This window comes from Caenorhabditis remanei, chromosome II (genome assembly GCF_010183535.1).
Source record: "Caenorhabditis remanei strain PX506 chromosome II, whole genome shotgun sequence".
NCBI lineage: Eukaryota > Metazoa > Nematoda > Chromadorea > Rhabditida > Rhabditidae > Caenorhabditis > Caenorhabditis remanei.
This window is the reverse complement of record NC_071329.1, coordinates 14,187,792-14,211,121: the sequence shown is the minus strand read 5'-3', so window position 1 is coordinate 14,211,121 and position 23,330 is coordinate 14,187,792. Positions and strand designations below refer to the sequence as shown.

General features: G+C 37.2%; 12 protein-coding genes across 12 annotated transcripts; 4 read left to right on the top strand and 8 right to left on the bottom strand.

Annotated features, from left to right (window-relative positions):
• Window positions 1-1,466: 1,466 nt before the first annotated feature.
• GCK72_006868 (uncharacterized protein) lies at window positions 1,467-2,365 on the top strand (the record flags this gene model as incomplete). Its single annotated transcript, XM_053725856.1, has 4 exons — window positions 1,467-1,553; window positions 1,615-1,833; window positions 1,881-2,193; window positions 2,244-2,365. 4 exons carry the CDS (start codon window positions 1,467-1,469, stop codon window positions 2,363-2,365), a joined length of 741 nt encoding a protein of 246 aa, XP_053590050.1.
• A 907-nt stretch (window positions 2,366-3,272) lies between these two features.
• GCK72_006867 (uncharacterized protein) lies at window positions 3,273-3,901 on the top strand (the record flags this gene model as incomplete). The annotated part of the gene is made up of 4 exons (XM_003109783.2): window positions 3,273-3,314; window positions 3,357-3,476; window positions 3,523-3,702; window positions 3,752-3,901. The coding sequence occupies 4 exons, from the start codon at window positions 3,273-3,275 to the stop codon at window positions 3,899-3,901; spliced, it is 492 nt and encodes a 163-aa protein (XP_003109831.2).
• A 578-nt stretch (window positions 3,902-4,479) lies between these two features.
• GCK72_006866 (uncharacterized protein) lies at window positions 4,480-4,947 on the top strand (the record flags this gene model as incomplete). Its single annotated transcript, XM_003109894.2, has 3 exons — window positions 4,480-4,521; window positions 4,569-4,688; window positions 4,732-4,947. The coding sequence occupies 3 exons, from the start codon at window positions 4,480-4,482 to the stop codon at window positions 4,945-4,947; spliced, it is 378 nt and encodes a 125-aa protein (XP_003109942.2).
• An 800-nt stretch (window positions 4,948-5,747) lies between these two features.
• Window positions 5,748-7,780, top strand: GCK72_006865 (uncharacterized protein; the record flags this gene model as incomplete). Its single annotated transcript, XM_053725855.1, has 10 exons — window positions 5,748-5,859; window positions 5,906-5,959; window positions 6,007-6,216; window positions 6,262-6,404; window positions 6,487-6,793; window positions 6,843-7,039; window positions 7,085-7,316; window positions 7,369-7,424; window positions 7,477-7,623; window positions 7,673-7,780. 10 exons carry the CDS (start codon window positions 5,748-5,750, stop codon window positions 7,778-7,780), a joined length of 1,566 nt encoding a protein of 521 aa, XP_053590049.1.
• A 276-nt stretch (window positions 7,781-8,056) lies between these two features.
• On the bottom strand, window positions 8,057-9,665 carry GCK72_006864 (uncharacterized protein; the record flags this gene model as incomplete). Its single annotated transcript, XM_053725854.1, has 8 exons — window positions 8,057-8,188; window positions 8,236-8,387; window positions 8,439-8,586; window positions 8,633-9,008; window positions 9,053-9,180; window positions 9,227-9,336; window positions 9,476-9,512; window positions 9,564-9,665. The coding sequence occupies 8 exons, from the start codon at window positions 9,663-9,665 to the stop codon at window positions 8,057-8,059; spliced, it is 1,185 nt and encodes a 394-aa protein (XP_053590048.1).
• A 192-nt stretch (window positions 9,666-9,857) lies between these two features.
• GCK72_006863 (uncharacterized protein) lies at window positions 9,858-11,389 on the bottom strand (the record flags this gene model as incomplete). The annotated part of the gene is made up of 7 exons (XM_053725853.1): window positions 9,858-9,989; window positions 10,037-10,188; window positions 10,237-10,384; window positions 10,432-10,819; window positions 10,863-10,984; window positions 11,031-11,237; window positions 11,288-11,389. 7 exons carry the CDS (start codon window positions 11,387-11,389, stop codon window positions 9,858-9,860), a joined length of 1,251 nt encoding a protein of 416 aa, XP_053590047.1.
• Window positions 11,390-11,685: 296 nt separating this feature from the next.
• On the bottom strand, window positions 11,686-12,630 carry GCK72_006862 (uncharacterized protein; the record flags this gene model as incomplete). Its single annotated transcript, XM_053725852.1, has 4 exons — window positions 11,686-11,811; window positions 11,858-12,009; window positions 12,055-12,202; window positions 12,256-12,630. 4 exons carry the CDS (start codon window positions 12,628-12,630, stop codon window positions 11,686-11,688), a joined length of 801 nt encoding a protein of 266 aa, XP_053590046.1.
• A 38-nt stretch (window positions 12,631-12,668) lies between these two features.
• Window positions 12,669-13,245, bottom strand: GCK72_006861 (uncharacterized protein; the record flags this gene model as incomplete). The annotated part of the gene is made up of 3 exons (XM_053725851.1): window positions 12,669-12,797; window positions 12,849-13,097; window positions 13,153-13,245. The coding sequence occupies 3 exons, from the start codon at window positions 13,243-13,245 to the stop codon at window positions 12,669-12,671; spliced, it is 471 nt and encodes a 156-aa protein (XP_053590045.1).
• Window positions 13,246-13,458: 213 nt separating this feature from the next.
• Window positions 13,459-14,087, bottom strand: GCK72_006860 (uncharacterized protein; the record flags this gene model as incomplete). Its single annotated transcript, XM_053725850.1, has 4 exons — window positions 13,459-13,581; window positions 13,627-13,778; window positions 13,831-13,978; window positions 14,025-14,087. The coding sequence occupies 4 exons, from the start codon at window positions 14,085-14,087 to the stop codon at window positions 13,459-13,461; spliced, it is 486 nt and encodes a 161-aa protein (XP_053590044.1).
• A 3,967-nt stretch (window positions 14,088-18,054) lies between these two features.
• GCK72_006859 (uncharacterized protein) lies at window positions 18,055-19,620 on the bottom strand (the record flags this gene model as incomplete). The annotated part of the gene is made up of 7 exons (XM_053725849.1): window positions 18,055-18,177; window positions 18,225-18,376; window positions 18,422-18,569; window positions 18,619-18,997; window positions 19,040-19,161; window positions 19,206-19,487; window positions 19,543-19,620. 7 exons carry the CDS (start codon window positions 19,618-19,620, stop codon window positions 18,055-18,057), a joined length of 1,284 nt encoding a protein of 427 aa, XP_053590043.1.
• Window positions 19,621-19,845: 225 nt separating this feature from the next.
• Window positions 19,846-21,429, bottom strand: GCK72_006858 (uncharacterized protein; the record flags this gene model as incomplete). Its single annotated transcript, XM_053725848.1, has 7 exons — window positions 19,846-19,968; window positions 20,015-20,166; window positions 20,216-20,363; window positions 20,415-20,634; window positions 20,838-20,959; window positions 21,006-21,278; window positions 21,328-21,429. The coding sequence occupies 7 exons, from the start codon at window positions 21,427-21,429 to the stop codon at window positions 19,846-19,848; spliced, it is 1,140 nt and encodes a 379-aa protein (XP_053590042.1).
• A 301-nt stretch (window positions 21,430-21,730) lies between these two features.
• On the bottom strand, window positions 21,731-23,291 carry GCK72_006857 (uncharacterized protein; the record flags this gene model as incomplete). Its single annotated transcript, XM_053725847.1, has 7 exons — window positions 21,731-21,856; window positions 21,903-22,054; window positions 22,107-22,254; window positions 22,300-22,519; window positions 22,720-22,847; window positions 22,895-23,134; window positions 23,190-23,291. 7 exons carry the CDS (start codon window positions 23,289-23,291, stop codon window positions 21,731-21,733), a joined length of 1,116 nt encoding a protein of 371 aa, XP_053590041.1.
• Between the last annotated feature and the right edge of the window lie 39 nt (window positions 23,292-23,330).

Here is a 23,330-nt window from a genome sequence, read left to right as displayed (position 1 = left end):
ACATTTCGAGCTTAAAGAATAGATTAATTATGGACAACCAGAACAATAAGACCAATTAGTTCTCCTGACGAAACCTGATGTACTAAACCGTCACGTGTTGCACTTCAGTGCGGCAGGTGAGAATTGAGGTTTCAGAGATAGGGTTCAATTACTTGATTTATTTGAAAAGTACTTTAAAGCAGGTGTGAACTCAACAAAAATTTTTTGGCTCAAAGTTCGCTGAGTTATTGCTCTGCGGGTCCCGAGCTCATGACCGAACGGGCATGGGTACAAAACCGCAACCGGCTGAGCTACGCGGCCGAAAACGCCGCCGCCCTTTCGGGGTTGTGATAAATGTGGGTTGCCTCTCAATTACAAGCTCGATCACAAGTTTTTTGCGTTCTCACATACCAAGGTGAAAAAATACCAAAAAAAAACATTTACTGTCCGCAGGATTTGAACCTGCGCCCTCCTGAGAGGACTAAAACTGAACACAGCGGCTTAGACCACTCGGCCAGAACAGCGGTGAGGTAGACAACTCTCTTTTTTCTCCGAAAATGGAATTTTATGGCAAAAAATTAAGAAAAGAGTAATCTTTATAGATTCTTAAATTTTCGAAACCGCCCTGTTGAAAAATCCACTGAATTCCAGTTGAGAACACCAATAACCAGCACATTCTCCCTTCTCTTTCGAAAAAATCTCTCCCCTTCCTCCCCGCCGCCACTAGTGGGCGGAGCCTAGACGCACACAAAAGATAGCGGGCGGCGGAACCCGTGAGGTGTCGGCTGCTGCCGTAGCATAGGTGGCGGCGGCGCGCTCTCTTCGCTGAGACCATACTATACAGAATCATTTCTGCAGTATGTATCTCGTAATTCCCATCAATTTGGTAGAGATGCCATCCGCGATGAAAGGGAGACGGGCGTGCCGCGAGCGTGAAACAGTTCTTTATGAACTTGATGACCGCACGGAGCCGAATCTTTTTGGAGCCGTAGTGGCTTGCTCTTCTGAGCGGATAATACCTATTATAAAAACAAAAAAAGCAACGATGACTTGATTTTTTAGAATAGTTCTTCATGGTTTAAGTGATCTTCGAACCTTGTGCAATTCTGTTCTCAATCTACACAAAAAGCGCCGTTTCACATGTTTTCACCTGAAATGGAATTCAATTTATTTTATTTTGTCACAACTTCTTCCTTCAATTTTGATTATGTTATTCACCAAGTCATTTTGAGCTTGATTTCATGCACGGCATTGACTTCTCAATTCCATATTGGATGGCGATATATTACCACGTCATCGGTGTTATCTCTTTGATGTTTGATGCTTTCTCCATATATCTCGTCTTGTATAAAAGCGAAAAAATCGACAATTTCCGTTACTTTTTGCTGGTTTTTCAAGTGAATTCAGGAATTCAGAGTGTTGTCTTTTATTGGAAATGAGTTTTTCAGATATCATGTTGTCTCACAGACATCCATCTAACCTTCCTAATGCAGCCGGTTCCTTTGTACCCATTAGTAGCTGGATATGCCATGGGATTCCTTCCAAGACTCGGTGCAACTCCGCACTTTTGTATGGTATGGTATTTAACAGAGCACAAGTTTTTAAGAACTTCGAATAATTTTTTTAAACTTTCAGTGCATTCTCATCGCTTGTCTAATATTTCAAATCGAAAGTATGATATTTTGTTTCATCCAAAAACATCAAGGAATCTCCAAGACTCTTCAAAAGTTCACAATGCCAAATACATTGGTCGGACTTCTGATTACTGTATTCGCCCTGTATACATTTGCAGTGGTATGCCTTTACTATAGAAACTGTTTGGCTCAAAATGAGAATATGGCGTATTTGAAGAAAGTGAGCCCACTGATGGATGTGTAAGTATCCCAACAATGAAATTTCAGAACTTTCCGGAATACATCTCCGGATTCCAATCACTCCCAAACTTCACCATCTGTGAGGCGGATAGTTATTTCATGAAAGTTGTTATCTTCGCGGTGACTTGCGGAATTATAGTTTTCATTGTTTTCTGTATTATCCTAGTTAACATATTCCGTATGTTGAATATCCTAAAACACAAAATATCGAGATCAAACTATCGGAAACATCGGACTGCAATCTGGAGTCTATTGGGACAATTCGCCACTTCGACAGTCTGTTTTATACCTCCTTTGTTGGTAGTTTTTGTGATTATAGTGGGTATGGATGATTCACAATGTGAGTATTTTATATTCTCTGAGAATTATAAGTTATCGAATGTTTTAAAGTAATCGTTCAACTCATTTTGGTTGTTTCTTGTCTTCATTCCTCTCTAAACGGGATAGTGCTCGTGGTGACGTTTCCACCCTATCGGAAATTTGTGCTCTCTTTTTTGTGGAGGGGGAAGTGAGTAGGATGAAGGGGAGTATTCTTAAAATATCAATGTTGGTCGGTTTAAGAATTTCGAGACCCCGAGCTGACTTGAATTTTGGGAAACCGAGCATTGCTGGGATTGTGACAATGGGATGAGAAATTCTATATCTATCTGACAAGGGATCTCCAACGGAGGAGCGTTTTTTTCCGAGTTTTATAATTTTTATTGTTTTTTTGAGTTGTCATCGAGAACTAATAAAATATTTGAATTCTTCACAATGCGAGCGTCAAAATGAGCTACTTTACTTTACTACTAAAATGAACTACTTTTGACTAAGTTTGACTTTTCGCGGTCAAGCGTCGCGTGCTCAAGTCAAAATTTAAAAAGATTGTGGTTTTTGAGTTTTTCAGATGTTTAGCTTTTAAATGATACCCGCATTACCTATATTCCATCAATTTTTAGTTCCGACATTGGTGAAAAATGAAATGTTGCCCAAAACTAGTCGAGATTAGGCTCATTTAAACTAATAAATCATATATTGTACAAAAAGTATTTTTGTGTCTGCAATTATGGACAACAGGATTCGGGTCATGTTCAGAAAATTCTGACCTCAGAAACAAAATCCTCATGGCTGAATTCATATATTCCGACATTTACAACAAGATTTCACATCCTGGATTCGTTTGTAAGTGGCGCCCAAATTTCGATACTAATGGTTCTCACTCCATTAACCTACAGTATCCCATCCCGCCCATGTTTTCTCCATTTACCTAAAAAGCAATAAAAAACAAAACTATTACTCTCTTTCTGTCTCATCGTCTCTTGCCTGTTACCGACCCATCAAAAAGGAGCGAAAGGTCACCGTCGAGCCGGCGCAACACTTTTTTCGAATTGATTATTTCTCCCTTTCGACCCGCTTTCCTCTCGCATCTATTCAACACAAATGAGTTATTTCGTCTCATTTATAGAGGCTGAAAATGAGATGGTAAGTTCTAGTAAAATGGATAAATGAAACCTCATAATTCAGTGGGAATCCTTGAAAACGTCCAACGATGTCCTTCACGATTACTATCACAAGTTCGGGGTTCAATGGATTCATGACAACAAGAATCGTCTGATGAATCTCACTGGAAAATCTATCACTCATGTACATAAGAACACATTTTCAGATTTCAATTTCAAGAGGTTTTCAGATAGAAAACGTTCTGAGACTATACCGAAACAAAGATAGAGCAACAGGACAGATCATCAAAGCGTTCTCGTACACTCCGGAACAAAGAGAGGGACTTCTCGAAGCATTCAATCTCAATCCATCCATCAATACAGTGGAAATCGGAGAGCTATCTGATAAAACTGGACTCACTAGATCTCAAGTAGTTAATCGAATTGAAAAATGAGTCAACCTATCATAATGATTTTCAGATCACATCGTGGTTCAGCAAGCAGAGAAAAATTAAAAATGGAACAGTTGTGAAGAAGAAGAAGAAGGCGAGACCGGCGTATTTCTCGATTGAGAATATTTTGTCGGACAAATTCCCAGAGAAGAAGAAGAAGATGATGGAGTTTATTTAATTTGATGGTTCATTGTTTGTTGGTAACTTTCAATAAAAGTTCAATTTTAAAATGTTTTTGAACTTCAGGTTATTTTGAGATTTTAGCCCATCTTGAGCAATTCCATATTTCTAACTACTTGGTTTCAATTCGCCGAATTACTAGTCTGTCTGTAGTTCTGCTTCTCCGGATGTCCCCTTTATAAGTTGATGAGTCCTCTCTGTCGTTCCAGATGTCCACCTCGATTCTTTCCTCTCCACCGCTCCCCCTTTCTTCTTCACTCACCCCCCCCCCCCCCCTTTTCGATTCCTTCCAACAAAAAGAGAGACCAAAATGAGAGCCAACGCCGTCCCCCATCACCCTCTCTCTTTCCCCTCTCGAAACTGTACATTGTCCGCTGCCTCCGCACCTTGATTCCGTTATTTTATGGGTCTCTCTCTACCGTGTATGAGCGATAAAATGATAGACGAGGAGGATGCATCGAGCCCTCTCAAAAAATGATGATCACATTCAAAAATTTATTGTCTTCCTTCCCTGTATACTTTTCTCGTCTTTTCTCTATTTTCTTCCTCCGGTTTCTTATCGATTTCTCTGAAAAAATGAGCACTGCCTGTTTGGATCATCGTGCCACCACTAGAATGGTGAGTCAACTCTTTCTAATTACAAACACCACGTGTCTGTTATCCAGTGGGAACATCTCAAGACCTCGAAACATGTCCTCTGGGAGTACTACCACGTCTTCGGCCAACAGTGGGTTCACATTTACAAGGATCAATTGATGGCGCTCACTGGAAAGTCTGAGAGAGCTGTTGGTAACTACTTCTCCGCTCAATTCTGAAATTCGTGTTCAGATCAACGACATCCTTCAATCCTACCGTTCCGAAGACCACGCGAATGGTGTGAAAATCAAGCAACAAAAGTATTCACCGGATCAAGTCGCTGTGCTTTTTAAGGCTTTCGATGAATCGCAATTCGCCGATTCAGCTAAAATCACCGAAATTGCGGACAAGACTGGATTGATGAGGAATCAGGTATGTACAGAGCGGACGGCGATGATTCTAACTTGAGTGACGCAGGTTCTAGTTTAAAAAAAAAGTTTCATCATAACACCTCATATGCATAGCGAATTTCCAGATACATTTTTAGACTCACTAGGGAAGACCCCAAAGGACGTGACCTATATCATTGGAAAGCTGAAAAAACGCTGATTCTAAATATATATTCAGTTTTTGCCCTCGATGTCTGGTGTTCGAGAAAAACGATGTCAACGTTTGGACCGCTGATAAGTCATTAGCTTACCGACGTCACCACGCTGCCCAATTTTTCTACACGTTGATAAGATTTGTCAGCGTATCAAACTTTGACCGCGTTTTTCTCGAATACCAGGCGTCGAGGGCAAAAACTGAATATATATTTGGAATCAGCATTTTCTCAGCTTTCCAATGATATAGGTCACGTCCTATAACTCCACGGTCCCTCGGCAGAATTCCCTAGTCAAGATACCAGAATGATTTTCAGATCTCCACTTGGTTCAGTCGAGAGAGAAAAATTCGTGCCGGTCAGATTCGAAGAAGACACAGAAAGCTGAAAAAGAAGGAAACTGTGAAGTACTTCTCAATCGAGAATATTCTCTCGGATGACTTCCCGAAAAAGAAATAATAACTTTTGAAAACGTAACCTGCGTTTTTACTTCTATTTTTTGGTTCGAATAAACTTTATAAATTTGACCTTCTCGTGAACAGGTTGTGTACGCAAACTTTTTTAATACTACCGTAACCCAGCACAATGACCCTTTCTAAATAAGCTCCGCCCCTTCCACCTCTTCTCCATCAAAATAGGAATTCAGAAATCAGTTTGAACTTTCAAAATGTTCATCCGCTTGGTTTTCCTGCTACTTCTAGCCAACTCTGTTTTCATCGAGACTTCGAAAATTCATGAGATCTTAAAGAAACTTGGAAAGAGATATGAAACTGAGCTAAGTTGGTCTTGAGACTATTTTCTTTTTTTATGAGCATAAAATTCCAGAACCTGTTGCAAACTTATGGGATGCCTACAGTAGGACTGAAAAAGAAAATGCACGTAAGCAAGAAAATCTCGGCTTTGACAGGAACCACATTCACATTTAGGTTATGAGGAATACGATTCATGGAAGGAACTCTCTACTGAGGAAGTTGGAAAAATCAAAAATCAGACGAGTTATGCAGTTCGAAACAACTTTATAGAAGTTTCCTCCACAGAAAACTTGAGATTCAATGATGCTCTATTGTACATTGAATCTATATTGGATGAAGATTTCACTGCAGAAGTTTGTGGTGATGGGAAGAAAATGAATTCATGTTAGTACTCATAAATTCACTTTTTTGACCATTCGAGAATTTCAGACCAATACATAAAACATTTGACTCACAGTGCATCACAACACAAGGGATATTTTTGGAAAGAGGTCGTGGCTGGTTTCGATGAATCACAAGATCGAGATGTTCTGAAATTCAACATGAACTTGCATCTAATGGATAAAATGGGTGTGGCGATCAAACAGGAATTTACTTTTACAATGGAATTGACGGTATTGCGGATTTACTTGCTAGCCAATTGCCGTTTTTCAGTTTCTAAACAAGAGATTCTTTCACTTGAAAAACGTCATCCAAACTGGAACTTGTGCAAATAAAGGAGTTGTTGGGGACTTTGAAACAACGCCCGAAGGTTTGAATCCATACCTTGTTGATATGGAAGATTTGAAAGTGAAGCCAACAACCAAGCTATTCTTGAAACTTTTCACTCCAGCAGTCTATCAATATCTTGAGGAAAATCCGAATAAACTTCCGAGATACTGGTTGTCTGGAATCAATTCCACTCTGACTAAGATCAATGTCTGTCATGAGAAAGTGACTGAACCCGTTGAGTATACAGAAGGTAAGTCTTACCGAGAAACCTTCCAATCACAATAAATTCCAATTTCCAGACCAATTCCGTTCCTGGTACGCCCAATTCGGATTGATGTGGCATCCAAAAGAAGGATTCGAAAATCAAACGTATTCCCTTCAGTTGATTGAGTTGCTTGATGACTCAATTACTGCTAGAGTGACAATGAAACTTCAAATGGGAAGAGACAAGGAGGCGGAGTTACATGATTGGAATTTCAAGTTTTTAGCGAAAAAAGTACTTTTATCTGCTATTCCAAAATTTTCAAGTTTTTTTCTTCAGAATGAGCACACTTGGTACATCAACAAAATAGAAGTTCTGTGTGATCCAACGATAGAATACAAAGATGAATCTCTGAAACTGATTCGGGAAGTTGTTGCTGGAAAGTTTGTGGATGAACTCAAGTACAAAAACGATACTCAGTGGTACTCTACTGTTGATTTCATCAAACAATTCACAAAACCCGGACACCTGGTGATGGAAGACTGCGTGAATGATATTGTAGGATTAATCAGTAAGAAAAAAACATCATCCTGTCCTATACCATCGATATTGAACTTTTCCAGCTCAAATCGATTTGTTCAAGAAGGATCGAGATGATGTTCACGGCATCAAGTTCACCGTATGTCTCCATTTTTCAGAATATAATGAAATCATCCTTCAAATGTTTTTAGAAGTACCAAATCGACGAGGAAATTGCCATTGATCTTCCAGCTGCCGACACCGCCACATTCCGTTTCAAAACTGTCTCACAAGCAGCGGATTCGACGGAGACAGAGAAAGTAGAAATTGAACGTGAATGGTCGTTTGATATTAAATGGGTTTGTAGTCGGATACCGTCATTTCAGACACTTACATTTCATTTTTCAGGATCAAATGGATCAGTTCTATTACATTGAGAAAATGGGAATCGGATGTGGAAAGCCATGGACTGTGAAAGGAGTCTTCAAGAGTATTGTTGACACAATCGGCAAATGAAAGTAATGCTAAAATTGAACAGGGCCTTTTTCATTGTAATAAATCACCAACTGTTTCGACTATTAAATACCTATCAAATCAGGGAAGAACACATTTTTTTCTGACAAGAATTTTTATACATTATAAAGTCAATGAAACACTATTCTGCATCTGAAAAACAAGAAGGGAAATAAAAAAAGTCTTCAAATTCAACAAACAAAGCTTTCAAAACATAAGAGAGCACAGTATCAATATCAAAATTTTTAAACAAAGAAACAATGAAATACTTGAAAAAAATCATTTAGGATCGTGAAGAGCCAGTGATTTTTTGAGAAGTTCTGGCATAATCGATGGATCCAGTTCACGAATATCCTCTGGCAGTACGGATCGAATATCAGCAACCGATTTGATCTTGTCGAGGCATTGTTTCTGAAAATGATAACTTATTTCGAATGCTGGCCTTCATCAAAATTTACCTTCAATGCTTCCAGATGGTATTTCATGGACATTTGAAACTTTTTCTTCAATGTTTTCTTTGATTCCTTCAATAGAAACTCTTCGCATTTGCGAATGACCAGCGGAGTGTCGTACATATCAGCGACAAGAAGAATTCCTTCGACTGTGATTTCTAAAAATTTTAGTTTGAGGTATTTTTCGAAAAACTAATTGTGAATGTTACCATCAATTGGATTGTCTCCGTAAAGCAATTCCAGATAATTCTGAAAGTCATCCGCATCGATTCCTGTCAATGTGATCTCAGATCTCTTCGATTCTTGAAACTGTCCCAAAAAAAGTGACTTGAAATATGAAGAATGGACAGCGAGGAACTGAAAACCAGATGAATGGAAACTTATCTACAAATTATTTATTCACCTTTTTCAAAACGTAGAATTTCTCTCCGTTGACAACTAATACTACATCCGAGAATTCTTCCATTGTCTCGTCGAAACTTCTCAGATTATCTTTGTAAATTCCAGTTGTTTTCTTGATTTTCACGTGAATTTCAACTGTCAATTGATCATCCACAAGAAAGTCTTTTTGCGATTTCGCCCAGTTCATAAATGATGACCATCCCGAAGTGTTACACTTTTTTCCGATGTTTGTGAATGTCGCATTGCCTTCTCGCACTTTTTCGATTCGATTCGATATTAATACTAGTTGTTGCCTAACTTCGATCATCCATTTTCCAGTGTCCGTCGATTGTAAGCAGCAGAATGAAAGAAAGTCTTTTTTCCGGCACATAGACATACTCCTAAAATAACAAATATGAATTTACTATACTCGGTATCATACCATGCAACGCCAAAGTGTTCTTCAATTTCCGACCATCGAATGTCATTATCTTTCATATTCGAGACATTTTTAAAAATTTGTCTCAACACAAAATATTTTCCAGTCGTTTGCATAATTTCACGTGAAATCTGCAAATTGAAAATTAGAAAACAAGCGACTAGAACTGAACCTTACAGTAGTTTTTGTGAAATCGCTGGAAGCCGTATTCAGAGAGTTATCGTTCTCAAGCGGCACCGTATAATCGTCTGATTCCTCATTGGTTTCGTTAGATTTGAGTTGAATTTCTTGAAGAATTTGTTGGAGTTCCGATGATTGTTTATCCATTTTTTTTTTCAGCGGAGCGCAGCTTTTCGATGATCTCCATGTTGGCCTTCTCAAAATTCTTATGTTTTTGGAGCAACTCTTGACAAATTTTGTGCATACTTTGAACAGAAGAATTGAGTGCATCGATTGGATTTTTCTGAAAATAAAAATGTAGATTACGAGTCGATATTTTCATTTGTATACTTACCTCGTCATTTTCAGTGTTGACTTGTTCTACTTTCTGATCATCAGGCATCCAATCGTTCTTGTCCTTATTTAGGGGAGCCACGTTATCATTTTCCTCAGACATTCGGAGAGATTTGTGGCAGAAAACGGAACGGGAGAAACTGAAAATAGAAGGGATTACGATGAATCCCTGATCTTTACCATAAGAAAAATACATATTGAAAATATGACAAATATATCATTTTAAAAGTAAAAAAGCACAATATCAATATCAAATTTTCATAACAAAGAAACAATTTTAATAGTCAGAAAAATATCATTGAGGACTGTGAAGTGCGAGGGATTTTTTGAGAAGTTCAGACATAATCGATGGATCCAGTTCACGAATATCTCCTGGTATGACGGATCGGATATCAGCGACTGATTTGATCTTGTCGAGGCATTGTTCCTGAATATGGAGGTTCACTTCTAAAAGAGTCTAAAGTTGAAACATACCTTGAGTCCTTCCAAATTGTATCGAGTAGACAAATCCAAGTTCTTCTTCAATGATTTCTTTGATTTTTCGAGTAAAAACTCTTCGCATTTCCGAATCACCAGTGGAGTGTCGTACATGTCAGCCACCATGAGGATACCTTCTGCTGTGAATTCTGAAAAATGATATGTTTTAAAACAGAGATGTCAAAATGAAAAGTCACCATCGATTGCACTTTCTCCATAAAGAACTTCGAGATATTTCTGGAAGTCATCATCATCGATTCCAGTCAGTTTGATTTCCGATTTCTTCGAATCGTTGAAATTTCCCAAAAATAAGGCCTTGAAATATGGAGAGTGAGCAGCTAAATACTGAAAATGAAATATTTAAACATATTGGGAAAATTATTGAAACTGACCAATTTTGAAACGTAGAATTTCTCTTCATTGACAACAAGTACAACATCTGAGAATTCTTCCATTGTCTCGTCGAAACTTCTCAGATTATCTTTGTAAATTCCAGCTGTTTTCTTGATTCTCACGTGAATTTCAGCAGTCAATTGGTCATCCACAAGATAGTCTTTTTCCAACACCGCCCATTCAATTAATTCAGGACCCATTTCATTCTTAGGTATTGAATTTTGAAAATCTCCGCTTGTTTTTTTACTCCACTTTCTTGTACTGTTTGACATGATTTTGGTTTCAAATACAACGTCAAAAGACATTTTTTGATCATCCATCTCCGCAGCACAGCTCAAGAAAATTCCAAAATGTTCTTTCTCCGTGTTTCTCTGGATTAGAATCCTCCTAGAACATTGGTAATATACAAAAAAGTGACTGTTATTCTCACCAAGGGACACCAAAATGTTCTTCTTTCTCACTGTAAATCTTTTCCAAATTCTTAAAACTTGAGACATTCTTGAAGTCATGTTTTAGCACGAAGTATTTTCCAGTAGTCGTCATGGTAGCACTCTGAAAACAATTCATTTGCCAGGATCGTACTATCGTAGTCGATAACCTCATTTTCAGATTCTGAATCTGTTTCATCTTCATCATCCGTTTCATTCGAAACTGCTGCGATCACGGATTTTGGTTTCAAATCGTCTCGAATCAATTGAAGCTCGCTTTTGACGGAACGGAGCTCATCGACGAGATTTTTCTGTTTATCCAGAACAGCTTTGAGCATATTTTCAAGGATTTCGTTGCGAGAATCATCTTGCTTTTCCTGTAAGAAGAATAGTTTGAAATAAAAAATTTTGAATTCAGAAAATATACATTTTTGTTCCCAGCGGTTTCTTGTGTCACTTCTTGCTCTTCCGACACCAAATTGTCTTTTTCGTTGTTCATTGGAGCCCCGTTGTCGTTTTCTTCAGACATCTGAAACTCGAAACGGTCAGTGAGGCCTGAGAAACCTGTTTGTATACACCTGTTTGAGAAAATTATTTTCAGATATGCATAAAAGATAAATACTTCCATTACCTGTCAGAAAACGCGAAGGTCTACAAAACTATGTGTGAGTAAATTTATAAAGAAAGCAGAGGAATGGGAAGTAAATAACTGGAAAAAAATCAGTAAAGACAATAAAGGGTGCGGAGAGAGAGAGAACAATGAAATGATGTGAGATATTGAGATTTTACGGGTAGTTGTAACAGATATTATCGGTACAATTGTATTCAACTATGAAGTGAAATGGATTTTTCAAGAAGTTCGCCCATTATAGATTTGTCCAAATCTTGCACATTCCCTGGCAGAACAGCTTGAAGATCGCCAATCGATTTGATTTCAGCGAGGCATTTCTTCTGAAAATTATGATTTTTTTCGAATAATTTGAATGCAATTGTTCACCTTGAGTGCTTCCAAACAGAATCGAGTAGACAATTCTAACTTCTTCTTCAACGTTTTCTTTGATTCCTTGAGTAGAAACTGCTCGCATTTGCGGATTACCAGTGGAGTATCTAGCATGTCAGCTACCAGAAGAAGTCCTTCGCAAGTGTATTCTTAAAAAAACAATATAGTTTTTATCAAGACAAAACTAGAATTACCATCAATCGGATGTTCCCCATAAAGCAGTTCGAGGTAGTTCTGGAAATCATCTGCGTCGATTCCAGTCAATTTGATTTCCGATTTCTTCGAATCGTTGAAATTTCCCAAAAACAAGGCTTTGAAATATGGTGAGTGAGCAGCCAAATACTGAAAAATTGTAGAAAAAATAGAAACATGTTCTGAAAATTGTTGAAACTGACCAATTTTAGAACATAAAATTTCTCTTCATTGACAACAAGTACTACATCCGAGAATTCTTCCATCGTCTTGTCGAAACTTCTCAGATTATCTTTGTAAATACCAGTTGTTTTCTTGATTTTTATGTGAATTTCAGCTGTCAATCGGCCATCCACAAGATAGTCTTTTTCCATTTCCGCCCATTTGATAAATTTTTCACATCCCCACGCGGGAGTTTTGTTGTTAAATATTTGTTTGCCTTTTTTCACTTTGTTTTCCACTCGATTCGAAACTAGTACATGTTTTCGCTGAGTTTCGATTGTCCAATTCACAGTGTCCATCGATTTCGGACAGTGCAAATAAAAATGAAGATGTTCTTTCGTTCGGCGCACACCCATTCTCCTGAAGTTACTGAGTTCTAATAAATATATTCTTTCTAATACCATTCAATTCCAAAGTGTTCTTCCGCTTCTGACAACCGATATTCATCTTCCTTCATATTCGAGACATTCTTAAAGACATGTTTTAGCACGAAGTATTTTCCAGTAGTCGGCATGGTAGCACTCTGAAAACAATGAATTTTTCAGGATCATAGACTTTTTTTAAAGATAATAACCTTGTTTTCAGAGTTCCAAGCAGTTGTATCCTTGCTATCGGCTTTCATCGGAACTGCTGCTATCACTGTTTTCGGTTTCAAATCGTCTCGAATCAATTGAAGCTCGAGCTTAAGCTCGCTTTTGACGGAGCGCAACTCATCGACGATTTCTGTGTTAAAATGTTCGATATTTTTCTGTTTTTCCAACACTTCTTGACATGTATTGCACATCATTCGAAGCGTCAATGGATGTTGATCATTTGCATTGTTCTGAAAAAGAAATCAGATTTCTATTTGAATATTTTCTGAATTGTATTTGACGAACCTCGGCATTCTCTGTTTCAATTCTTTGACGTTTCGGTGCAGATCCTCCCTCTTCGTTATTTTCCGATGAGATTTTGTTGTTTCCGTCGGTCATTTTACTGAAATTTTTGTCATTTTCAAGCACATTTCGAGGATAAAATATAATGTGAAAGATGATAACAAAACAAATTCTGACAATCAATAAAGAAAGTATAAATGAGCTTTGTATATCATACTCAACGATCGATAAAACAATGAAAAAAAACAACGACAAAAAAGGAAGCACATGGTTTTTGAAAAGAATAACATTGGTATAGAATTCAACAAATTATTGAATAGAGAGGGCAATTTCCAAAAACTCCGTGGTAATTGATGGATCCAAATCACGAATATCTCCTGGGAGAACTGATTTGATGTCAGCAACCGATTTGATCTCCTTGCGGCATTGTTTCTGGAAAGTGATGTTGTAATATGATGGATTTAGAGAGAAAAATACATTCAATGCTTCCAGATGGTATTTCATGGACATTTGCAATTTTTTCTTCAATGTTTTCTTCGATTCCTTGAGTAGAAACTGCTCGCATTTTCGAATGACTGATGGAGTATCGTACATGTCACCGACGAGAAGAAGCCCTTCGACTGTGAATTCTGAAAATTTGAATTTGAGGTATTTTTCAAAAAATCCTGCTGTGAATGTCACCATCAATTGAATCGTCTCCGTAAAGCAATTCCAGATAGTTTTGAAAATCATCCGCATCGATTCCTGTCAATGTGATTTCAGATTTCTTCGAATCGTTGAAATTTCCCAAAAACAAGGCCTTGAAATATGATGAATGGACGGCGAGGAACTGAAAAACGCATTTCTCAGAACTTATATACAAATTATTCGTTCACCTTTTTCAAAACGTAGAATTTATCTTCGTTGACAACAAGTACAACATCCGAGAATTCTTCCATTGTCTCGTCGAAACTTCTCAGATTATCTTTGTAAATTCCAGTTGTTTTCTTGATTTTCCACAGTCCTTCAAAGTGATAATCCGCGGCGGAGCGCGATTGCGCCGATCGTTGGCGCGATTCTCGTTTTTAAGCTTAAAACCCAATTATTCACCGATTTCTCGAAATTTCAGCGTTTTCGCTGGTTCAAAAGTAGTAACAAATGTTCAGCGGGCAAAAATACATCGTTTGAGTGTAATCTTCTCTCATATTGTCAAAAAATAAAAAAGTTGAAAGACTTTAAAGAAAATCAACTGAAAAAGCCATTTTTTGCCACTTTCAGAAGAAATACGAAAAATTGGAGCGATTTCATTTCTTCTCGTCTAGTAACATTCATGAAGATGACTGTTGCGAACATTTTAAGCGTAAATACGTGTTATAATATCCAGAACTGGAATTATTGAATCAATTTTTAAATTCAACTTTTTTCCAAAAATTTTGTTTTTTGTTAATTTTTTGGTCTAGAAGTACTTGAAAGGCTTCAAAATAGCATAACAGCAACTGGAAAGACTTAATTAGCAGGAGAAATGCACTTTTTATTGAAAATTTGAAAGTTTTTTGTTTCTTCAAAAAAAAATAAAACTGACTTTTTGGCGTTGAAAAGCTGTATATCATGGTTTGATGGGCACATATTCACTTCTACACCTTTTTTTTCGACTAATTCACTCGTTTTATCATAGAACTCGGTAATTTTGCTCGCAAGCTCAATTAATTGAATTTCGGGTTACGGTAGAATTTAAAGGGAGGCGACGCAAAACTTTAAAAAACGGGAAGCGCGCCAGCTATGTCTGTTGTGCGCATTATCACTTTGAAGGACTGTGTTTCGCGTGAAATTCAACTGTCAATTGATCATCCACAAGAAAGTCTTTTTCCATTTCCGCCCATTCAATGAATTTCCCCCATCCCCACGCGGGAGGTTTGTTGTTAAATATTTGTTTGCCTTCTTTCACTTTGTTGTCCACTCGATTCGAAATGAATACACCCTTTAGCTGAATTTCGATTGTCCAATTTACAGCGCCCATCGGATTCGAACAGTTCAAATAAAACTGAAGATGTTCTGTTCTCCGGCGCACATACATTCTCCTGAAACTATAAGATTTAAAGAATAGGTGTTATACCGATACCATTCTACGCCAAAGTGTTCCTCAGCTTCTGAGTATTGATCATCTTCTTCTTCTACCATTTCTGAGGCAAAAACTCACTTGCAAGTAGATCATTTGCTATTTTCCCGTTTGCTATTGAGTCTCACTTGCTATAGAGGATCACTTGCTATATTGGACTCACTTGCTATGAAATTTCAACATTTCAGGGTCTCATTTGCTATTAAAAGTCTCACTTGCTATTCGAAATCTCACTTGCTATTTTTTTGACTCATTTGCTATTTTTTTGGCTCGTTTGCTATTTGCAGGGTGATTTTTCCAGTTTTTGCTATTTGTCGGCGCTTGTTCCACACTTGAAAGCTTGTTATTATTGTGACTTCTGCATTTTTCGAGCTCACACGGAATGTATTTTGACTGCCCCACCCCTAAAGTACCGATTTTTTTTTGCTTATTCGATGAGTTTTGCCAAGAAAAAATGAGTCACAATGGGTTTTTCTGTGACGTAACCTCGTTTTTGAAAAATTAAATTTTTTCGGAAAAAATTTTTTCTTAAATTTTTTGGTTATTTTCCCGGTTTATTAAGAAAATGAGTTAGTAACATAATTGTAGCAGATTTCATGTAGTTTTTGACCAAAATATGAAACTTGTGAAAAAAAATTTTTGTTCCTGAAAAAAATTTTGTGAGTAAAATGCTCAAACCTAGCATATCGTTTAGTTGATCACTTTTTTGTAGGACCCCTCCCTGGGTTACTGTAGCTCATAGAGACTCAGTCACCTTTAATATAGTACAACAGTCCAGGGAAGACCCGCATCAAAAAACGGTCAACTACAAAATTAAAGTACAAGGATTGATCTGTTCATGCACAAAGTTTCAAAACTTTTGCTAAATTTCTGAACATGTACCATCGTCTCAAACTTTTTCATTGACTTCTTCTCGACACCTCGCTAGTGCCTCCTCACTAACTAGGGAAGGATCCTGAGTCGAGATGGAGTTACGGGTCGATCTGGGGAGTGAGGAAAGTAGCTCCCCTTCACCCTCTACTCGGACGATTCATATGGTTAAGAATCGAGATCAGAGCTGAACTTTGAGCTCATTTTTCTCGATTCCTAGAAGCGTTCAGCAAAATTTGAAAACTGTTTTGGAAGTTTCAAAACCCAACCTTTCCAACCATATAGGTCTCGACCCGTAACTCCATCTCGACTCAGGATCCTTCCCTAGTCAGTGAGGAGGCACTAGCGAGGTGTCGAGAAGAAGTCAATGAAAAAGTTTGAGACGATGGTACAGGCTCAGAAATTTAGCAAAAGTTTTGAAACTTTGTGCATGAACAGATCAATCCTTGTACTTTAATTTTGTAGTTGACCGTTTTTTGATGCGGGTCTTCCCTGGACTGTTGTACTATATTAAAGGTGACTGAGTCTCTATGAGCTACAGTAACCCAGGGAGGGGTCCTACAAAAAAGTGATCAACTAAACGATATGCTAGGTTTGAGCATTTTACTCACAAAATTTTTTTCAGGAACAAAAATTTTTTTTCACAAGTTTCATATTTTGGTCAAAAACTACATGAAATCTGCTACAATTATGTTACTAACTCATTTTCTTAATAAACCGGGAAAATAACCAAAAAATTTAAGAAAAAATTTTTTCCGAAAAAATTTAATTTTTCAAAAACGAGGTTACGTCACAGAAAAACCCATTGTGACTCATTTTTTCTCGGCAAAACTCATCGAATAAGCAAAAAAAATCGGTACTTTAGGGGTGGGGCAGTCAAAATACATTCCGTGTGAGCTCGAAAAATGCAGAAGTCACAATAATAACAAGCTTTCAAGTGTGGAACAAGCGCCGACAAAAAGCAAAAACTGGAAAAATCACCCTGCAAATAGCAAACGAGCCAAAAAAATAGCAAATGAGTCAAAAAAATAGCAAGTGAGATTTCGAATAGCAAGTGAGACTTTTAATAGCAAATGAGACCCTGAAATGTTGAAATTTCATAGCAAGTGAGTCCAATATAGCAAGTGATCCTCTATAGCAAGTGAGACTCAATAGCAAACGGGAAAATAGCAAATGATCTACTAGCAAGTGAGTGTTTGCCCATTTCTGACACATTTTTGAATTTGTACTTCAACACGAAATACTTTCCAGTCGTTGACATAATTTCAGGCTGGATCTGAAAACTACAATTAGTGAACAAGAACAAAAATAGATAAGGTTAACCGTTTTTTGGGAAGAATCACTGGGCGTCGTCGCATTCACTGAATCTTTGTTGTCAGGAGAATTCGATGAGATTGCAGTTTTTTTATCGACTATATCGGACTTCAGTTGCAGTTGAATCGATTCCAGTTTCTCATCTGCCAACCGAAGCTTTTCGACGATATTTTTCTGTTTTTCCAGCACTTCTTGTCACGTATCATACATCATTCGAAGCGTCAATGGAAGTTGATCATTTGTATTGTTCTGAAAAAGGAAACAGATTTCTTTTTGAATATTATCAGAATTTTAATTGACAAACCTCTGCATTCTGATTATTCTCTGCTTCAATTCTTTGACGCTTTGGTGCAGATCCTGCCTCTTCATTATTTTCCGAGGAGATTTTGTTGTTTCTATCGGTCATTTTACTGAAATTTTCGTTATTTTCAAGCACATTGCGAGGTTAAAATATAATGTGAATGATGATAACAAGACAGATTCTGACAATCAATTTAAAAAGAAAAGAATAAATGAGCTTTATATAATATCAAAAAGCGGTAGAACGATGAAACGAAAACAGCGAAAAGGGAAACAAAATGGTTTTTGAAAAGAAAAAAGAACGAAATCGTAAGGAATCAAACAAATTATTGAATAGAGAGTGCAATTTCCAAAAACTCCGTCGTAATTGATGGATCCAAATCACGAATATCTCCTGGGAGAACTGATTTGATGTCAGCAACCGATTTGATCTCCTTGCGGCATTGTTTCTGGAAAGTGAAGTTGTAATCTGATGTATTTATAAAGAAACAAATACATTCAATGCTTCCAGATGGTATTTCATGGACATTTGCAACTTTTTCTTCAACGTTTTCTTTGATTCCTTGAGTATAAACTGCTCGCATTTGCGAATGACTAGTGGAGTGTCGTACATATCAGCAACGAGAAGAATTCCTTCCACAGTGAATTCTAAAAAACGGCTCATTAAAAAAATATTTTTTAAATAAATTATACCGTCAATGGAGTATTCTCCGTACAGAACTTCGAGATAGTTCTGAAAGTCATCATCATCGATTCCAGACAGTTTGATTTCAGATTTATCTGATTCTTGAAAGTCTCCCAAAAACAAAGCTTTGAAGTATGAAGAATGCGCGGCGAGGAACTGAAAACTAATCTGTATCTACTATCTGTCTAACCTCAGCTCTGCTCACTTTTTTCAAAACGTAGAATTTCTCTTCGTTGACAACAAGTACAACATCTGAGAATTCTTCCATTGTCTCGTCGAAACTTCTTAGATTATCTTTGTAAATACCAGTTGTTTTCCCGACTTTGATGTGAACTTCAGCTGTCAGCTTGCCGTCCACAAGAAAGTCTTTTTCCAATACCGTCCATTTGATGAATTTAGGCCATCCCCACGAGGAATATTCTTTGTCAAACATTTGTATGCATTCATTCACTGCGTTGTCCACTCGATTCGAAACTAGTACATGTTTTCGCTGAGTTTCGATTGTCCAATTCATAGTGTCCATCGGTTTCGAACAGTTCAAATAAAAACTAAGATGTTCTTTCGTTCGGCGCACATTCATTCTCCTGAAGTTAATGAGTTCTAATAAATATATTCTCTACTAATACCATTTAACTCCAAAGTGTTCTTCCGCTTCTGACAACCGATATTCATCTTCCTTCATATTCGAGACATTCTTGAAGACATGTTTTAAAACGAAGTATTTTCCAGTAGTCGGCATGGTAGCACTCTGAAACAAAGAAGTTGTCAGTATAATATCTTGTGCATATCAACCTCGTTATCAGATTCTGAATCTGTTTCATCTTCATCATCGTTTTCTTCCGGAACTGCTGGTGTCACTGTTTTTGGCTTCAAGTCGTCTCGAATCAATTGAAGCTCGTTTTCGACGGAACGGAGCTTGTCGACTAAGGAAATTTCGAATTCTTTCTGCTTCTGCACAACTTCTTTGAGCATATTTTCTTGGATTTGTTCGAGATTTTTCTGTTTATCCAACACTTCTTGACACGTATCGTACATTTTTTGCAGCGTCAAATGATGTTGATCATTTGCATTGTTCTGAAAAAGAAATCAGATTTCTATTTGAATATTTTCTGAATTGTATTTGACGAACCTCGGCATTCTGATCATTCTCTGCTTCAATTCTTTGACGTTTTGGTGGCGGCGGGCGTTTAATGTTTCTTTTGGTCATTTTACTGAAAATTTTGTTATTTTAAAGCACGTTTCGGGGTTGAAATAAGTATAATGTAGAAGATGACAACAAGACAAATTCTGATAATCAATAAATAATGATTGAATGACTTTTTTATAGCATACTCAAAGATTGATATTTAAAACAATGAAACGAAAAGAGCAAAAAAGGAAGAACATAGTTTTTGAAAAGAAAAAAGAATGAAATCGTAAGGAATCAAACAAATTATTGAATAGAGAGAGCAATTTCCAAAAACTCCGTGGTAATTGATGGATCCAAATCACGAATATCTCCTGGGAGAACTGATTTGATGTCAGCAACCGATTTGATCTCCTTGCGGCATTGTTTCTGGAAAGTGAACTTGTAATATGACGGACTTAGAAATAAAATATACATTCAATGCTTCCAGATGGTATTTCATGGACATTTGCAATTTTTTCTTCAATGATTTCTTAGATTTTTCGAGTAGAAACTCCTCGCACTTTCGAATGACTAATGGAGTATCGTACATGTCAGCCACCATAAGAATACCTTCTACTGTGAATTCTAAATCATGATATAGTTTTAAAACAGAAATGGCAAAATCAAAAGTTACCGTCAATTGCACTTTCTCCATAAAGAACTTCGATGTACTTCTGAAAGTCATCTGCGTCGATTCCAGTCAATTCGATTTCAGATTTTTCCGATTCATTGAATTTCCCCAAAAACAAAGCTTTGAAATATGAAGATTGAGCAGCCAAATACTGAAATTGTGGAAGACATAAAGAAGTGCTCTGAAAATTTTTGAGACTAACCAACTTTGAAACGTTGAATTTCTCTTCATTGACAACTAGTACAACATCAGAGAATTCTTCCATTGTCTCGTCGAAACTTCTCAGATTTTCTTTGTAAACACCAGATGTTTTCCCGACTTTGATGTGAACTTCAGCTGTCAGCTTGCCGTCCACAAGAAAGTCTTTTTTCAATACACTCCATTCGATAAATCGTGACCATCCCGACGTGGTAGATCTGTTGCTAAATATTGATATGCATTGTTTCATTTTGTTGTCCACTCGGTTCGAAATGAATACACCCTTTTGTCGAGTTACGATTGTCCGGTTTATAGTGTCTATCGATTTCGAACACTTCGAATGAAACTCAAGATGTTCTTTCGTTCGCCGCACACACATTCTCCTGAAGTTACTGAGGTTTAATATATATATATTCTCTACTAATACCATTTAAAACCAAAGTGTTCCTCAGCTTCTGACCACTGATCTACATTTTCCTTCAAACTTGAGACATTCTCGAAAACATGCTTTAAAACGAAGTATTTTCCAGTAGTCGGCATGGTAGCACTCTGAAAACAATGAATTTGTCAGGATCGTACTATCGTAATCGATAACCTCATTTTTTGAGTCCGAATCAGTTGTATTCTCAATATCCCTTTTTACCGGAACTGATGCTGTCACTGTTTTTGGTTTCAAATCATCTCGAATCAATTGAAGTTCGCTTTTGACGGAACGGAGCTCATCGACTAAAGAAGTTTCAAAAATTTTCTGCTTCTCTACAACCTCTTTGAGCATATTTTCATGGATTCGTTCGAAATTTTTCTGCTTTTCCAAAACCTCTTCGAGCATTTTCTCAACGATTTGGTTGCGAGAAGCGTCTTGGTTTTCCTGTAATCAGAATAGCTTAAAATTAAAAATATAAATTCAGCAAATATACATTTTTGTTACCAGCGGTTTCTTGTGTCACTTCTTGCTCTTCCGACACCAAATTGTCCTTTTCGTTGTTCATCGGAGCCATGTTTTCGTTATCTTCAGACATTTTTAAGCTCGAACCGATCAGTGAGACCTGAGAAACCTGTTTGCATGCACCTGTTTGAGAAAATTATTTTCAGATATGCATAAAAGATAAATACTTCCATCACTTGTCAGAAAATCAACGCGAAGGTCTACAAAACTATGTGTGAGTAAATTTATAAAGAAAGCAGAGGAATGGGAAGTAAATAACTGGAAAAAAATCAGTAAAGACAATAAAGGGTGCGGAGAGAGAGAGAACAATGAAATGGTGTTAGACATTGAGATTTTACGGATAGTTGGAACAGATATTATCGATACAATTAAACTCAATTATGAAGTGAAATGGATTTTTCAAGAAGTTCGCCCATTATAGATTTGTCCAAATCTTGCACATTTTCAGGCAGAACAGCTTGAAGATCGCCAATCGATTTGATTTCAGCGAGGCATTTCTTCTGAAAATTATGATCCCATTCAAATAATTTAAATGCAATTGTTCACCTTGAGTGCTTCCAAACTGTATCGAGTAGACAATTCTAACTTCTTCTTCAACGTTTTCTTTGATTCCTTCAATAGAAACTGCTCGCATTTGCGAATGACCATTGCAGTATCATACATATCACCGACGAGAAGAAGGCCTTCGACTGTGAACTCTGAAAATTTGAATTTAGGTTTTTTTTCAAACAACTCTGCTGTGAATGTTACCATCAATTGAATCGTCTCCGTAAAGTAATTCCAGATAGTTCTGGAAGTCATCTGCATCGACTCCAGTTAATTTAACTTCCGATTTCTTCGATTCTCGAAATTGTCCTAAAAAAAGTGCGTTGAAATATGAAGACTGGACGGAGAGGTACTGAAAAAAGCATTTATCAGTTTATTATTGTTATTGAAAACTGACTAATTTTAAAACGTAGAATTTCTGTTCGTTGACAACAAGTACAACATCCGAGAATTCTTCCATTGTCTCGTCGAAACTTCTCAGATTATCTTTGTAAATACCAGTTGTTTTTCCGATTTTCACGTGCGTTTCTACTGTCAACATATCGTCCACAAGAAAGTCTTTTTCCATTTCCGCCCATTCGATAAATTTCTCCCATCCCCACGTGTGAGCATTCTTGCTAAATATTGTTAAGCTTTGTTTCCCTTTGTTGTCCACTCGATTCGAAATGAATGCACCCTTTAGCTGAATTTCGATTGTCCAATTTACAGCGCCCATCGGATTCGAACAGTTCAAATAAAACTGAAGATGTTCTGTTCTCCGGCGCACATACATTCCCCTGAAACTACAAGATTTAAAGAATAGGTGTTATACCGATACCATTCTACGCCAAAGTGTTCCTCCGCTTCTAAGTATTGCCCATCATCTTCTACCATTTCTGACACATTTTTTAATTTGTACTTCAACACGAAATGCTTTCCAGTCGTTGGCATAATATCACTTGGAATCTGAAAACTACAATTAGTGAACAAGAACAAAAATAGATAAGGTTAACCGTTTTTTGGGAAGAATCACTGGGCGTCGTCGCATTCACTGAATCTTTGTTGTCAGGAGAATTCGATGAGATTGCAGTTTTTTTATCGACTATATCGGACTTCAGTTGCAGTTGAATCGATTCCAGTTTCTCATCTGCCAACCGAAGCTTTTCGACGATATTTTTCTGTTTTTCCAGCACTTCTTGACACGTATCATACATCATTCGAAGCGTCAATGGAAGTTGATCATTTGTATTGTTCTGAAAAAGGAAACAGATTTCTTTTTGAATATTATCAGAATTTTAATTGACAAACCTCTGCATTCTGATTATTCTCTGCTTCAATTCTTTGACGCTTCGGTGCAGATCCTCCCTCTTCATTATTTTCAGATGAGATTTTGTTGTTTCCGCCAGCCATTTTACTGAAATTTTTGTCATTTTCAAGCACAATTTGAGA